Here is a 17,390-nt window from a genome sequence, read left to right on the forward strand (position 1 = left end):
AAGTTGCATAACAAGTCATAATTAATGCATTAAAAAAAACTTATTATAATGCATTATTTATGACGGCTTTAAGTGTTTGATGACAAGCAGTGAGAACATGTTTTGAAAGCAAGAAATGATTACTATCCAGAAGTAAATGTCTGTTTATGTAAGGCTCTTTATAAACCATTATCATTCTTCCATCAGACCGAGGTCAAAATGTGGCATGGCACACGGCAGCGCAATATTTCTCCATGCACTTGGCTGTGAATCACATGTGAAGCAGCTGACCATCATTACTGCATTCAGAGATGACGATTCTATGCGTTTCGTGCTCTTATCTCGGCCATTAAAGCAATCTCGACACTAATTATGAATCATAAAGACGATCGTGTTGGCCACCTTATCTCAGGAATGCCGCAGGAATCCAGGGCATCATAACATCTGCGCGTTGTCATGAGAATCGAACTCTCCGCGAGCACGTTTTCAGTGTTTTATCTGCGCAGCTGAAGCGCTGCATGCGCATATTGCTCTCAGCAACCATCTTGATAGGTTGGGTGTGTCTTCCCAACATCTGTAAACCATACATGCTCATTTGAAGCGTCCATATGCCCTATAGTCCAGCACCATACTGTTACCGACCCCTTAATGAACTCAAACTGTCCATTTTCAAATAGTTCGACATCAAGGCATTTTTACCAGCGGTGCGTAACACGTTACATTTCAGAGAACCTGCCTGCTAGAGGAAAGCCGTACTTCCCACAGTCTTGCTTTATGATCCATAAGAAAGTCAAGTTGTGATTCCTTTGACGTATGTTTAACCTCAAGACAACCCAATAAAAGCTCCGTTCCTTCACAGACTATATTTTCTAAGGCCGACGTGGAGAATGATTCACACGGGATAAGTAGACGTTGCTAAAGGGCACGGACTCTGAAGATCCTTCAATTTTAAAATCGCATATAAAAAAGCAGATAAGGCTAGAGTCATATCTTTTCAGAAATGCATCCGCGTACGGAGCCAAAAGTTTGCAGGTGTACTGACAAATAAAAGCACGTTTATGGTTCAGACTGTATTTGCATTTGACCTTTGACTTTCTAAGCTTTAAAAGAACGTCATGCTGTATTTGTTACTGTCAGCGTATACATGCATCTTTATTTTGAGCAACTTAATTACATGGCAATCCTCACGTTTTAAACAACGTCCCTCTAATTAAACACTTCCTAGCTCTCCACTTTAGAGCACCATGTAGTGAATGGCTCTTAATTAGCCAGACTTCAATATAAAGCTGGAGGAAGCCACCTTTACGCAACCAGCTCATAAGGACCCGTGTGAAGAAACACAATAGTCATTGTCTCCAGGCAATAGGTCGATTTCAAGAGCTCATACTGTGGGACCAAACTCACACCGGCTAATTTCCTGAGCATTCAGTGTCAACTACCTGTCACATTGGTCTGAAATAAGTGCATTCACATTTACTGCCGTATCTCTAAAACACTGGCGCCGACCTCACTGCGAATTCCAGATCATTTGATGGAATTTGGTTCAGTTTGGCCAATGCATTTTCAGTGGTAAGTGCTTTGCAATATGTTTTAACCACATCTCCACCAAGACGAGTACCTCTTGCATTTTCCATTGCATGAAGGTATTTTTGATTATGCATTAAAATATGGCAACACTTTACAATAAGCTTCCGTTTGTTAACATGAACTAACAATGCAAATCTTTTTAATTCATCGTTTAATCATCTTATTATAACTAATGCATTATTAAAATAAAGTTCTGTACCATTATTTAATGGACCTAAGCTATCAAACTAAAAGTAAACAGTATTGTTTATTAATGCTTTGCATTGTTAGTTACGCATTAACTAATGGTATTGTAAAGTCTCACCAACTATTCAGTAAAAATGACTGTGTTAGAAATAAATACAAAATACGAATACTTCGCGGATTGAAACGTACATCAAATGAAAATGAAAATGTTCGTTTAACTCTGATTAAAATATTTATTTTCCCAATAGTGAACATAAATATATCTTTATATACTTCTCCAAAATATGTGTTTACTTTATTATAAATAAAGTTTAGTATTGGGAAAAATAAAGTGTCTGTAGGTGTCCAGGCGTTAGCGGCATCCGCAGCCTTCCACGACCATGTCCTGATAGTTTTTTAAGATCACTCGCTCGTATTCGTCCAGATAGAGCAGAGAAACCGGGCTCAGGTCCGTGGGAACGCAGCAGGCCCGGGGAATGTTGCTGTTCACTGAGTTCACCAGTGTCTGTACAATAGCGTGGTTAGTGGAGTTCAGGTGGTCCGCCAATGGAAAAGGGCATTCGCCCTGGCAGTAAAAGGCATGGTAGCCTGGCGGGGCGACTATCCAGTCGTTCCACCCCACGTCGCTAAAGTCCACATAAAGGGAATGTCTCCTGCAGTTGGCTTTGTGCTTCTTCCGCGGTTTGTTTGTCCGCACTTGCCTCTTCTCGCGAGAGTGCAACACGTTTCCCTTCCCGTCGTGGCTGTAGGTCACTAACAGCGGCCTCATTTGGGGCCACGTGTCCTCTCTGTCATGTAGTGACCTACTGACGCGAATGTGTCTTTTGGAGTCCTCTTCCGCACGGTCCGGGTGAACTATTTCCACCACCAAGCCGTGGTTGGGCTGCCCATCCAGGGTCCACCTCGTGACGGCGGGGCTCACGTCAAAACTCTCCCATTTGCTCAAGCTGTGCTGAACCAGCCTGGTGTCCAGGAGTCTCGTGATCGGTTCCTGAAAGGAACCGGATGGTTTGATGATTTCGTGAATGTTAATGCGGTGAAATCCTTCGCTGCCGTTGCTCACGACCTGCTCCCGGAAAATCCGCAGCTCTGCTGACGTTACAAACTCCTCGCTCGGGATGGAAGTCAGGTTGAAGAGGAAACGCTGAGTCGTCTTTCCGCTCAAACTGGACAGGTCCTCCATGGATTCTGGAAGAAAACCAATTGTAAGGTTCATGGGAAGCTTTGGCTGTATTGTACTTTGCTTCTACTTTGTCAAACTTCTTGTTTACACTCATTGACAGGATGTGACTTTTACTGACATCTTACTGGCTTAAAATGCTTAAAAAGTGATAACTTATCACGGTTAACACAACATGATTACTTAAGAGGTGGTAAACTGACACAAAGTGCATTTCTAGTTCATTGCATGTTGTCCATGTAACATTTATGTAAAGCTTTTTACATGAACACATTCTAAATCTCTTAGTTGTAGTCATGTTGAAACTGATTAAACATACATTAAAATAAATTAATTGTTTCTATTAAGTACGAATGTATACAGTAGTAGATAGTGAGATGAGACAGAAAACATAAAATAAAACCTATAAAACTAAAGAAGTAAAATTTGGAAGAAAGAAAAAAAAATGCACCTGTAACCCTACACCAGATATATAATACTTAGAAAACTATACAGACTAGAGAAAACGAATTCTGAACATGGGACTTTGTATACATAAACTGTCATTTCCTCATCAAACAGTTTGTGGATAATCTCAATTCCTGTCAGGCATGAGGGATAAAGCAGATAAGAAAGGAAAGCAGGAATTTGGAGAAGGTGGAGAGTGAGAATTCGTGAAGTAAACACTTGCTTACCATCATGGTGGAAGCTCCTGATAGTATTCGCGCGGCTGGCAGATCTTTCCGAGCCTTTCCCCAAGGAGCCCTTGGGTCTGTTGCTGTTATTCTGCTCCGCGTTCACCGAGTGCATCGAGTACAAGTCCATCATGTATTGCGGAACCACCGCGGACCTGCTGGGACTCGGTCTGTGTTTGAGTCCAAACATGCTCAGAAGTCGAAGTTCAAACGCGTGCAGGACATCCTGAGACAGAGAGGACCGGCCGATCTGGGGTACGAGTCCGCTGGAGCCTCCGAAGAACACCTGAGTGACCATCAGAACCATCAGAGCGCAGCCGGAGGAGACCATGATCGCGCTAAACCTGACAGATCAGTGACAAACGAGATCAGATGGGCTCAGGCCAGGAGATGTGACCATATTCCGTGTTTGATCGAGCCATTGCGAGAGTTTGGAGGATCCTTCGTGCATCAAAGCCACCTTAAGAGCCGCTTTAAGAAGGAACGCAGACCTGCGCTAGATCCATCTGGATAGGAGAAGGTCCATGAGCCAAAGCCTGTCATAATAGTAGATTTGCGCTCTTAAAATAACACAACGGCTAATAAACGCGAACTTCAACGAACTTAAAGAGACTCGGTGGAGTGCATTCGCGAATTTCTCCGTAGGTGTACAAGTGCAGGACCTTCAAATAAAGTCCAGTTTGAATTCCAAAGCGCAGTTGATTTTCTGTTCATGGCACATGAGATGATCAACTCAATCTGGAGGGGTCTTTGCATAAGGCTGCTCCTCTTTTATAATTCCGCGTTTCCATCTTGCAGATCACCAAAGAAAAGCTGTTTATCTGCAGAAAACAGTGGGAGACTTCCACAGGAACGCCCGCCTCTTACACACATTCTACCGTCACCACTGTACAAAGACAAGCCGTAGGTGTTGAAACGAAGGGAAGTACGCGTATAAAAGTCCACTTCATTGACAAAACAAAAGTTTCTTCTTTTGCTGGGAGCGAAACTAGTTGCGGCGAGGGTTTGGGTACGTGTGTGTCCTTTACGCGCAGTGCGCAAGTGTGCAACAGCGTCTCTCTCCCTCTCTCACTCTTTCTTTCTCTCTCTCTCCCCGTGTGTCTTTATGTTTAACTCTCTGATGTCATGGCAGAATTCATCAGCTCTGGACGTGAAGGGGTTCATGTGGTCAAACGTGCCTTTGGAGAGCTCGGAGATCTTCTAATTAAGTAACTGGAGGAAAAATTTTTAAGTTTCTGGTTTATTCGATTCAAGTATGGTTTACTAAATTTAATAATATATACATGGTCATTTGATTTCTTTTTAATTTGAATTCAATTATTAATCACTCCATCGTTTAGAATATATTTAGATCCCAAATATTAATAAATAACTTCAATTAAAAATGACGCTCACTACCTAGCGCTCATATTCAGAGCCAGTGCGCCAACTTGTGGCAACAACTGTTAATGTAAAGTAGGAGACCGGGGTTAGTTGTCACACCTTTTGTATTAGTATTTCTTAGAGCAGGGAAAAGATTATTATTAAGACACAAACCTTAAAGAAAGAATAAAATCTACAAAAATGATATATAATCCATAAAATGGAGCAATGTCACAAAGGGAACCTGCAGTTAAATATGCAATATTATAACGCAAAAAAAAGTAGTGTTAACAAATGTACAAGTTGTTTTGCAAATGCATCATATGTGACCCTGGACCACAAAACCATCTTAAGTGGTATGGTTTTATTTATAGCAATAGCCAAAAATACATTGTTGGCTTTAAAATTAACTTTTTCTTTTATGCCAAAAATCATTAGGATATTAAGTAAAGATCATGTTCCATGAAGATATTTAGTACGTTTTCTGCTGTAAATATAGCAAAACTTAATTTTTGATTAGTAGTACGCATTGCTAAGAACTTCATTTGGACAACTTTCAAGGCACCCTCCAATTCCAGATTTTCATAATAGTTGCATCTCTGCCAAATATTGTCCTATTTTAACAAACCATACATTAATGGAAAGTTTATTAATTAATTTCAGATGATGTATAAATCTCAATTTAAAAAAAAAAAACTAAATGACTGGTTTTGTGGTCCAGGGACAGACTGTAAAATGTGACAACTACATACACAGGCACACATATATAGACCATTTAATTTCTTATAAAATATGCAAGCAATATTTTATATGTAAACAAAAATATTTTTTATTACTGTATTATTTTAAATATAAAATCTACCTAAAATTCAGCTACAGCTGTGATTTTTTAATTATGCAGTTATTCTGAGGGCCCAATTCACCAAAATACTCAAATTTAAGGCTAGGAATTTCGTTTATCCTCATGATATAAAATGACACACAGATTGTAATTCAGGTCTAATACATCTTTTTCACTGGTCTTAAATATTAAAAACCATTTAAAACATGTTAGAGAAAAGCCACAAGCAATTTATTATAAAACGAAGTTTATTTTAAACAAATTTACGTAACAGGTCAGTCTTGTGCATCCACATTTTCCACCATGTCCTCAATTTCTCAGAAAAACTATATTATAATTGAACAAGTATAAAGCACCATTTTAATACATTTGTGAAAGATGTAGACCAGGAGTTCTCAACTCTGGCCCTCGAGGTCCATTTTCCTGCAGAGTTTAGCTCCAACCCTAATCAAACACACCTGAACAAGCTAATCAAGCTCTTCATCATTACTAGAAAGTTACAGGCAGGTGAGTTTGATCAAGGTTGGAGGTAAACTCTGCAGGAAAGTGGACCTCGAGGGCCAGAGTTGAGAACCTCTGATGTAGACTTTTGCATTTAAAATTAAGTTCATCTGCATCCACATTCATCCACCACCATGTCTTCGTAATGTCTGAGAACCACATTATCATTATTGTCGTAATAGAGCATAGAGATAGGGGACAGTTTGATAGGAACGCAGCAGGGCTGAGGCGTCCCCTTGGGGTCAAACGAATGGACCAGTGTCTGCAGGATGGCGTGGTTGGTCCCATTCAAACTTTCACTTAGAGGGAAAGGACACTCTCCGTGGCAGTAATTGGCCAAATATCCTTGAGGCGCAATGATCCAGTCCTGCCAGCCAACGTCTTTGAAGTCAATGTAAAGCCGTCTGGGTTTGCACACGTTACTGGGGGTCACGGGCAAGTAATACGCAGCGCTTCGCTTTCTCCTGGACCTGCATTGAAGCGGATTCAACGACACCACCACCAGAGACGTGTACAGCTCTGGGATTTGAGCCGTTTGCACAGCCGAGTGTGGGCTTTTCACATATGCATGCTCCTGAAGCATGTTGCTCAAGTGCGTGAGCTGAAGCTCAACTTGCATCCCGTAGTTCTTACCTGGTTTTCTCCAGGTTTCGGCCAGTTCGGTCAGATTGACATGCACAGAAGCGTGCGCACCAGGCCCGAGCGACTGAGACAGGAGTAATTTACGGCTGGACTCGTGAGTCACTCCCTTCAGCGTGGTCCTTAAAACCCTGTACAGGTCCATGCTGAAAACATGCGGTCCCAGGTGAGCCAGATCCTGTTTGAACTTCATTTCCAGCTGCGCAAAAGAGAGTTGCTCAACATCCTCCAGCACCGACATGTTGAAAAACAGATGCTTTCTCACACAATTAAAGCAGTGGACGGCCGGAGCAGATATCAGACTACCTGTTTGGGGGAAAAACAAACTTTGTGTTATGGTGCAAGTGGGTCATTCCTGTCCTGCAGAAACTTCTGAACTCCATAATGTAAAAAAAGGTTATAATTTAAAAGACATAGGTTATAAGAGGATAGAATTATTAGACACTACCATACTTTCTCAGTTGAGTAAATACATTAAGAACTGGGAAAAAAAATTGTATTAAGGCTTCTGAAATTGGATCTATGCCAAGAAGACATTATCTAAATAAACATCCCAGAACAGTTTTTTGCATAAATATCAAAAATCTGAACATTAGATAAATTTAATTTTGTGAACATTTTAACAGATGGGGATTTTGGATTTCTCTTTTTAATTACGGCATAAATCAGAAAAAACATCAATAGCCAGAACAGAACAAAAAAAAAAAAAAAGTGTAATAATAAAACAAGCTGAATGATATATAAACAAACCCCCCATAAAAACCTTCAGAATATAGAGAGGAATAACGCTCTAAATTTGTGTATAAAACTGCTGCTTAAGTAGAGATAGAACCATTTAGATCAAACAGCCTTTAAAAGTATGTATTGTAATTGAAATCTACAGACGCAAATAAGTGCGATAAAATCAGGTCAATGTCATATAAACAAACCCCCCTATAAAAACCTTCAGAATATAGATAAGAATAAAACTTTAAATGTTGGTGCATGTAATTGTTGAAGCGGAGATGAAAACTTGTTTTAAAAAGCGGCCTTTACAGATGTACTGTAATTGAAATTCACAGACACAAAGAGATAAAGCGCAATACAACAGCTGAATGATATATGAGCAAACCCTTCTATAAAAACCTTCAGAATATAGAGAGGAATAACGCTCTAAATTTGAGTATAAAACTGCTGCTTAAGTAGAGATAGAACTATTTAGATCAAACAGCCTTTAAAAGTATGTATTGTAATTGAAATCTACAGACGCAAATAAGTCCAATAAAATCAGGTCAATGTCATATAAACAAACCCCCCTATAAAAACCTTCAGAATATAGAAAGGAATAAAACTTTAAATGTTGCTTCATTGTTGGTGAAGCGGAGATGAAAACTTGTTTTAAAAAGCGGCCTTTACAGATGTACTGTGATTGAAATTTACAGACACAAAGAGATAAAGCGCAATACAACAGCTGAATGATATATGAGCAAACCCTTCTATAAAAACCTTCAGAATACAGAGAGGAATAACATTCTAAATGTTGGTGAATAAAAGTGCTGCTAAAGTAGAGATAAAACTTTTTTTGATCAAACAGCCTTTAAAAATATGTATTGCAATTGAAGTTTACAGACACAAGTAAGTCCAATAATAAAATCAGATGAATGTCATATAAACAAAACCCTTTATAAAAACCTTAAGATTATAGAAAGGAATAAAACTAACTTTTGGTGTATGTAATTGTTGGTGAAGTGGAGACGAAAACTTGTTTTAAAAAGCGGCCTTTAAAGATGTACTGTAATTTAAATCTACAGAGAAAAAAGATAAAGCACAATAATATAACAGCTCAATGACGTATGAGCAAACCCTTATATAAAAAGCTGCAGAAGACAGAGAGGAAAAACTCTAAATTTGTGTATAAAAGTGCTGCTGAAGTGGAGATAAAACTTTTTTGATCAAACAGGCTTTAAAAACTATGTATCGTAATTGAAATCTACAGACGCAAATAAAAAAATAAAAAAAGTCCAATAATAAAATCAGGTTAATGTCATATAAACAAACCCCTTTATAAAAACCTTCAGAATGTAGATGGAAATAAAACTGGAAATTTTGGAAACTTGTTTTGAGAAAATGGCGTTCAAAAATACGCATTGCAACAAATAAATTGGGTATATGAAATATGAACAAACCCTGCTATAAAAAAACGTTATAAAAAATATTTTGGTGTAAGTTCGCTAAATTTTAAGACAAGGGCCTTTAAAAATGTGTCGTAATTAAAATCTACAGATGCAAATAGATAAAAGTTCAACAAAATACACGATTAAGTGCATTTTGGATATGTTCTTACAACTTGCAAAAAAACATGTTTTTGCCAGTAGCATTTTGCCTTGAAAAGTTCTTTCTAAAAAAGAACTTGCTTTACAGAATAAGACACTGCTAATATGGTAATAAGGTGTTTGTGTAACCAACAATTATGATGTCACTTCCTAGACGATGAGGTCATAAAGGAACTGGATTTTACAAAAGACTAACATGTTGGAAAAAACTAATCTGATTACCAAAAAAACGTTTTTTATAGAAAAAAAAATAGATGATCAATAGCATAACTTCAACCAAAGTGAATTACCTTAAAATTTATTATCTCATTAATTTACAACTCATAAAATGACAATTCCTTCTTTAAAACCATTTTTTTCAAAGAAATACTCAAAGATAAAGTATATTTCATACTAAGAATGACCTGAATACTCAAGGCCTCACCTTGATCCTGAATGAACCTCACGATATTTCCTCGAACTCCGTACTCGGACACCACACACGGGTCTGTCTCTGACGTCAAGGTCTGTTTGCTGCCCTTCTTGAACATTTTCCACAGCAGAGACGGCACTGGAGCCTGATGTGATGGTTTCGGTCGACTCGAGAGACCCAGTGAACTTAAAAACAGCTTTTCTTGTATGTTAACATCTTCTGTGTTTATAAACGTAAGAAAAGAGAGACTTAAAGTTAAAAACAAGAGATTGAAAATCACACAGACCATCATAAAGGTGAGCAGCACAGTCAAACAGAACTTGCAGCAAGGACAGAGCTTTTTAAACAGCTGCTGATCAGCTTCAGACGATAGGCCAGACGAGTGAAGATTGACACCTGTGAGGTGATTGGTGGAGATAATGGCTGATGGACTGTGGGGGTGAAATCATTGATATGCAAATTAGATGCAATGGGGCTTTGGTGTTTATTAGGGATCTGACAGACATAGTCACAAAATGCTACACTTTTTTCTTAGTTCTTAATTACTTTAACATTAAATTGCACAAAAACATTGTATAGATTTTTTTTTTTTTTTTAAATACACTGAAAAAGCATTTTGTGTAAATTTTTTTTTAGAAAGTTCTAGTAAATTTCACAAACAATTATGAAGAAATGGCAAGTAACGTTAAATGTGAAATTCTGAAGTAGAAAATCTGAAATAGTATTTTCTTATAATCTTCTACAAATTTCAAAAATAATTTTTACAGTATGTAAAGGTGTTTTACAATGATTTTTGCTAGTATTTTAAGTAACATGGAGCAAGTTAAAGAATACTCTACTCAATACTTAAATGTGATAAATGCAATATAATCATGGTATACATAACAAATCCTTAATAGTAGATATACAATACAAATACATTTTCATATTAATAAATGGGGAAACATTTTTGTGTATATAATTGTTGAAGTGGAGATAAAAACTTGTTTTAAAGAGCAGCCTTTGAAGATATGCTGTAATTGAAATCTACAGACACAAAGAGATCAAGCAAAATAATACAACAGCTGAATGATATATGAACAAACCCTTCTATAAAAACCTTCAGAATACAGAGAGGAATAACGCTCTAAATTTTGGTGAATAAAAGTGCTGCTGAAGCAGAGATAAAACTTTTTTTTGACCAAACAGCCTTTAAAAATATGTATTGTATTTGAAATCTACAGACACAGATAAGTGCATTAATAAAATCAGGTCAATGTCATATAAACAAACCCCTCTATAAAAACCTTCAGAATATAGAAAGGAATAAAACTGTAAATTTTGGTGTATGTGATTGTTTGGTGAAGTGGAGATGAAAACTTGTTTTAAAAAGCGGCCTTTAAAGATGTGCTGTAATTGAAATCTACAGACACAAAGAGATAAAGCACAAAAATACAACAGCTGAATGATATATGAACAAACCCTTCTTTAAAAACCTTCAGAATACAGAGAGGAATAACGCTCTAAATTTTGGTGAATAAAAGTGCTGCTGAAGCAGAGATACAACTTTTTTTTTGACCAAACAGCCTTTAAAAATATGTATTGTATTTGAAATCTACAGACCCAGGTAAGTGCATTAATAAAATCAGGTCAATGTCATATAAACAAACCCCTCTATAAAAACCTTCAGAATATAGAAAGGAATAAAACTGTAAATTTTGGTGTGTGTGATTGTTTGGTGAAGTGGAGATGAAAACTTGTTTAAAAAACCCCCAGCTTTTCTAATCTACCGACACAAAGACATAAAGCACAATAATACAACAGCTGAATGATATATGAGCAAACCCTTCTTTAAAAACCTTCAGAACACAGAGTGGAATAACACTCTAAATTTTGGTGAATAAAAGCGCTGCTGAAGTAGAGATAAAACTTTTTTTGATCAAACAGCCTTTAAAAATGTATTGTAATTGAAATCTGAATTTGAAACATAAGAATAAGAAAGAGACTAAACATATAAATTAAAAAGTTACTTATTAGTGAAATACTATACTTAATGTAGGATTTGTAATAATCAACTTCTAAAATCCCCAACCTAAAAGGAAAAAGAGACACAAAAGGGTCAATAATTATGTATATATAGTAAGTGAGCTATAAAATGAATGAGGAGCAGCTCAGATCTGTTGATCTTGGAAGAATTTGATGAGAAATGTTTATTTATATAGAAATCTCGTTCTTTTGAATGCAGATCTTAATATCAATTCTGAGCACAATATGACACATCACTACTAAAATACTACAGGACATAAACGTAAAGATATCAGTCTTTTTCATGTAAGATTAAGCAAACAAGGTCTTCAAGGATGATTAACCTTTGAATGTTTTGTGATGTTGGATTTATGATTATTTTCACACTGATCCGACATAAGCACCGTCTCTGTCTGTCTGTGCCGAATCCTTCCTGAGGATCAGAGCGTCCATGTTCTTCATCAGACACATTCCTACAGTCAAGTAAAGACTCTGACGAGACACAATGGATTGATCCATCGGGCCATTACTGATAACAGGTTCCTGGCTGAACTCTGGGGCGGCATTCCTTCTGCTGAGTGAAAAATGGACACTAGAAGATGTAAACAGACCCTGGAAAACTCTCAGTTTTAGAGTTAACAGTAAAAATAATAAATATATTCATGATGGTTATTATTAGTAATGAAATAAATAAATACATAAATAACATATTTCCAAATACCAAACAAATTAAAAAAGAACAAATAAATACAGTAAAACTAAATAAATTTTTGAAATATAGATGGGAATGAAATTACAAGTTTTGTAAACTGACAATATATAAATTATGTAACATTATATGTTTTATATTATAAATAGTACTACTGCTATAACTACTACTACTAATAAATACAATTAATAACATATATTATGAAATATGAAATATAATAATAGTAATAAAACATTATAATAAATACAATATTTGTTTTAGTTTTAAATTTTTTGTTTTCACTTTACTTTTAATTACAATTTTAGTATATATTTTTTATATACCTATATTGTATTTATATATATATATATATATATATATATATATATATATATATATATATATATATATATATATATATAAAAATTTCACTTTACACTTTTTTCACTTTTTTATTTTTTTTTACTTTTAGTCTTTTTTGTTTTTTTCTTTTTTATATATTTTATTATATACCTATATTGTATTTAAATATTTTTTGTTTATTCGGTTTCAGTTAATTTAGTACTTTAAATAAAAGTAAATCAAAAACACAATTTTTTGCTAGCTAGTAACTAGCTAAAATAAAATAAGATAAATTTTATTAATACAACTAATAATAAACTAATAATTAGCAAACATTAGTTTATTACAGATTATTAGTGTTATACTACTGCAACTACTAATAATAATGTTAATAATAGTAATTCCAAAAATTGAATTAAATATATTTGAAAAACAACAATTAAAAACATTATTATATGAAATATAATAATAATACTAATCATAATAATAATAATAATAATAACAATAACAAAAACATTATAATAAATAAAATACAAAAAAAAATATTTCAAGCAATGGTGATTAAACATAATAATAACAAACAAATAATAAAAGAAACAACATATATGTACAACAAATTATTATATAAAATTCCTAAAATGAACAAAAAATGTATAACATATATCAAAAATATATATAGAAATGAAATGACAAGTTTTGTACTATATTCGTATTTATATAAAAATACAGAACTTATTTATAATTATAATGTAACAATATTTATAATAACATAGGTAAATAACAACATAAGTTTGCTGCTTACCTTTTGGGAATTTTTTGCACGCCTGTTCTTAAAATCTAAGAACAAAAGACAAAAAAGGTGCAGTTGTTAAAAATGCATATGCTAAATACATGACATGCAAAATGCTAATGGTGGCGAAACAGTTACTAGTGCGGTGTGAGGTTACAGCGCGAGCATTGTCACTGGAAACACAATATTCTGTGTGGTCTAGTCAGGATATGAAATCCGGCCGTTTGAATAACATGACATTGTGTTCACCCCGTCGTTCATCACAAACACACGTTGTGCTCTGAGCTTTCCCTCCTGATCTTCAGTTTCACACACACACAGGACGCAGAGAAGATGTGGTCCATTATTCCTCTAAGTGATGTAAGCTTCACCGTCATCATGTTTTTCAAACCTCACATTTCACTTGATATGAAAATATATTCTGTGTAATGGGGAATTTGACCGAATTAAGCCACAAAAAGATCATCTTTCACTGTTTACCTTCCCCTTCAAATTATGGCTGTCACCCACCTCTCCCTAGAGGTCAAGTCTGAGTCAGATCTCATAATATCCGTAAATAATCATTTAGCTGTTTTGTGCGTCTGTTTATCTTTATGTAAGTGTTACTGTATTATTTTTTAACTATATAACATTTTAGTTGAGATTTTGATTTTTCACTTCATTTATTATTTCTTTTTGTTTATTTAGTTTCAGTAATTTAATAAAAATGAATATATATTTATTTATATAATTATTATTATTTCAGGTTACTTAGTTTTTTATAGTTTTTGTTAATATTTTAAATTGTATTTTATATTTTTTGTTTTCACTTGACTTTTAGTTCAAATTTTGCATATTTTTATTATTATGTTTAATATGTGTAATTTTCTATATTGTATTTATTCATTATTTTTGTTTATATAATTTGTTATTTTAGTACTTTAAGTAAAAGTAAATCAAAATCAAAAATGTTAGCTGGTAACTAGCCTAAATAAAATTATTAAATTTAATTAATAAATTTAGCAAACATTGGTTTATTACAGATGATTTAGTTTTTTTAATTTTTACTTTATTAATTTATTATTATTTCTGTTAATGCTTATTTTGTTTCAAGTAAAGATTTTCTGAATTTTATTTATAGATTTTTTGTTTTCACTTTACTTTTAGTTTTTAGCAATTTTTGTTTTTGCATTATTTTATTATAATCTTTGTTTATTTCGTTTTAGTTATTTTAGTATTTTAAGGTAAAGCAAATCAAAATTAAAAATGTTAGCTGACTGGTAGTTGCTAAAATAAAATAATGTTAAATTTAATAAAATGAGCAAACATTGGTTTATTACAGATTATTCAGTTTTAAAAAACATTATTTTTTTCAGGTTTTTCATGTTAATTTTATTTCAAGTAAAGATTTTTAAATATTTTGTTCATATTTAGAATTTATTTTAAGATTTTTGTTTTCACTTTACTTTTAGTTCAAATTTGAGCAATGTTGTGTTTTTGTATTATTATTTTTAATATGTTTAATTGTCTATATTGTATTTATTCATTATTTTTATATTCTAATTTTAGTTATTTCAGCAAATTAAAGTAAAGAAAATAAAGTTTAGTAGTTTAGTAGTTGCTGAAATCAAATAAGCTACATTTCATTAAGAAAATTAGCAAACATTGGTTTAACTATACAGATTAACAAATTTTCAAGTACTATTATTATTTCAGGTAATGTTTATTTTGTTTCAAGCAAAGATTTTCTTTTATTTAGTTTTAAGTATCAATAATAACCCTACATTGATCAGATATTTAGTATGAATAATATATTAATACAATAAGAAGTATACAGTATAAATACAACTAGATTAAATAATCTACATTTTATATATTTTAATACTCAAAGATTTAAAAGTAGTCAGCAAAAAATTGACTCGAGTTCACACTAATTAATTTCCAAAAATTCTGTTAAACAATACAAAATATGCAAAGATAAAGATTTCAAAATGTATCATGTTCAATTGTTGTCACATTATCACAATACTTTATGCATGCATATAGCATCTAATTATCATAAAGGTTCAATTTAAACTAGCTGTGTGTAAAAATGACTTTTGAGACTTCCTCCTGCATGGTCCTTCTATTTTCAGTATTATGAATTAACTAAAACATATAGCAATTTTAATATCTCTTTCTTGACTTATGACTTACTATATAGCCAAACTTATTTTTCCACACAGAATGATTACTGGATTACTACTTACTTGCAAAAACAGTAGTAAGTATGCCATTCTGAATATCTGAAAGAGATATTAGTGTATATCTCCATTACCAACCACCATATGACAACCAAACCTGCAATGAAAGTAAATAAAGACATAAGCTCAGTAAAATTACAGTATAAATAAGTATATATCTGAGTACTAAAGCACACTGCAATATTAGATGCAACACGACAGGAGTTAACCACATAAACACTGCTGTTGTGGAGAAACTCAAGTTGGCGAGAACCTCCGAATCAATAGAGAGCAGCTTCACTGCGTAATCTTCGGTTCTGTGAATGCTTTAATGGTGTATTTACAGGTAACCCTTTACAAAGACAATTTTTCATCAGACTTTGCACCGCATGCTCAGGGAATATTCATCTTCACCGTGTCTGTCTCCTTTATGAGCACTTCACATAATTACAGACTGAAGCTCTTCTAGACGTTACATCAATGCCACAAACAATCATCTCGTGTCTGGCCCCTCGCTGGGTCATCTGTGAGGTGGATGGAGAAGATAACAACCTTTATCACTGCTAAACACATCAGTTACACAGACCATGATGTAGCGTTTAGTTTACCGGTGGAAGATGGCAATGGATGGTTGCTGGAAAGACCCAAAATCGTTCCTAATTATTCCCTGTGTTTTGATCTGATGAAGCTACACATTTGGCATGTGTTGCAATTATTTTGAGAAGGAAAAGAGGTCAACTTACAGATTAGTTCCTGAGATATTTTACATGAGCAGGGTTTGATTTCTGAACACATTATGATATGTAAGCACAGCGTTTCCTGTGGAAACAATAATTAGAATGTAATAAAAAAAAATCTATGCATGTGCTTTACAATCAGTTAATGTTTGAGACTCACTTTAAAATATAAACCATTATATTTATGAAACAACAGCAGCTCTGGTTGCTAGAAATTAAAAATATGGTGACAATGGTCAAGGTATTATGATATTACTTAGATATTTTACTACTTATAACTCGATATGCACAACGAAACACCATCAGGGTAACACGTATGAAATAAAACAATAAATATGAACTAAACTACAAAATATAGCACAAAATCACCAAATGCACAGACTGATAATAAAAATAAGCATCAATACCATTTATATCAAATAAAAGCATGTGATCATGTGTGATTTCTAGTAAATCTTTTTTAACACAAATTAGATGGTAAAAAAATAAATTTGACAATATGTTATTGTAAAATCACATATAAGGAAGGAACCGTTCACCCAAAATGTAAATTTGTTAAATATTTACTCACATTCAGGCCATCCAAGATGTAGATGAATTTGTTTCATCATCAGATTTGGAAGAATTTAGCATTCCATCACTTGCTCACCAACAGATCCTCTGCAGTGAATGGGTGCCGTCAGAATGAGAGTCCAAACAGCTGATAAAAACATCACAATAATCCACACCACTCCAGTCCGTCAGTTAACATCTTATGAAGAAACAAATCCATCATTAAGTTGTTTTTTAAATTTAAACTGTTGGGTCCTGCTAAAATAAGTCCCTTTTTTCTCCAGTGAAAAGTCTTGTCTGAATCAGAAGAGAAATATGCACAGATCAAGCACCATTAACAAAGCCAAAAAATGTCATGTCTGTGGATTTTTTCACTGGAGGAAACATTTCAATGGATTATGGA

The 17,390-nt window shown here is 34.0% G+C and overlaps 2 protein-coding genes across 3 annotated transcripts; both read right to left on the reverse strand.

The window, feature by feature from the left end:
- Positions 1-562: 562 nt before the first annotated feature.
- bmp2a (bone morphogenetic protein 2a) lies at positions 563-4,623 on the reverse strand. The gene is made up of 2 exons (XM_073826635.1): positions 3,607-4,623; positions 563-2,940 (listed from the first exon to the last, which is right to left on the reverse strand). The coding sequence occupies exons 1-2, from the start codon at positions 3,935-3,937 to the stop codon at positions 2,105-2,107; spliced, it is 1,167 nt and encodes a 388-aa protein (XP_073682736.1). The 5' UTR covers positions 3,938-4,623; the 3' UTR covers positions 563-2,104.
- A 1,459-nt stretch (positions 4,624-6,082) lies between these two features.
- Positions 6,083-17,118, reverse strand: gdf3 (growth differentiation factor 3). Of its 2 annotated transcripts, XM_073827224.1 has the most exons (5): positions 15,726-17,118; positions 13,510-13,544; positions 12,022-12,251; positions 9,686-9,892; positions 6,083-7,255 (listed from the first exon to the last, which is right to left on the reverse strand). In XM_073827224.1, the coding sequence occupies exons 4-5, from the start codon at positions 9,789-9,791 to the stop codon at positions 6,417-6,419; spliced, it is 945 nt and encodes a 314-aa protein (XP_073683325.1). In that variant the 5' UTR covers positions 9,792-9,892; positions 12,022-12,251; positions 13,510-13,544; positions 15,726-17,118; the 3' UTR covers positions 6,083-6,416. The 2 variants fall into 2 exon arrangements, with proteins under 2 accessions (XP_073683325.1, XP_073683324.1); XM_073827223.1 differs by having other exon boundaries at positions 9,686-12,251.
- Between the last annotated feature and the right edge of the window lie 272 nt (positions 17,119-17,390).

Source organism: Garra rufa, chromosome 21, assembly GCF_049309525.1.
Source record: "Garra rufa chromosome 21, GarRuf1.0, whole genome shotgun sequence".
Taxonomy (NCBI): Eukaryota; Metazoa; Chordata; class Actinopteri; order Cypriniformes; family Cyprinidae; genus Garra; species Garra rufa.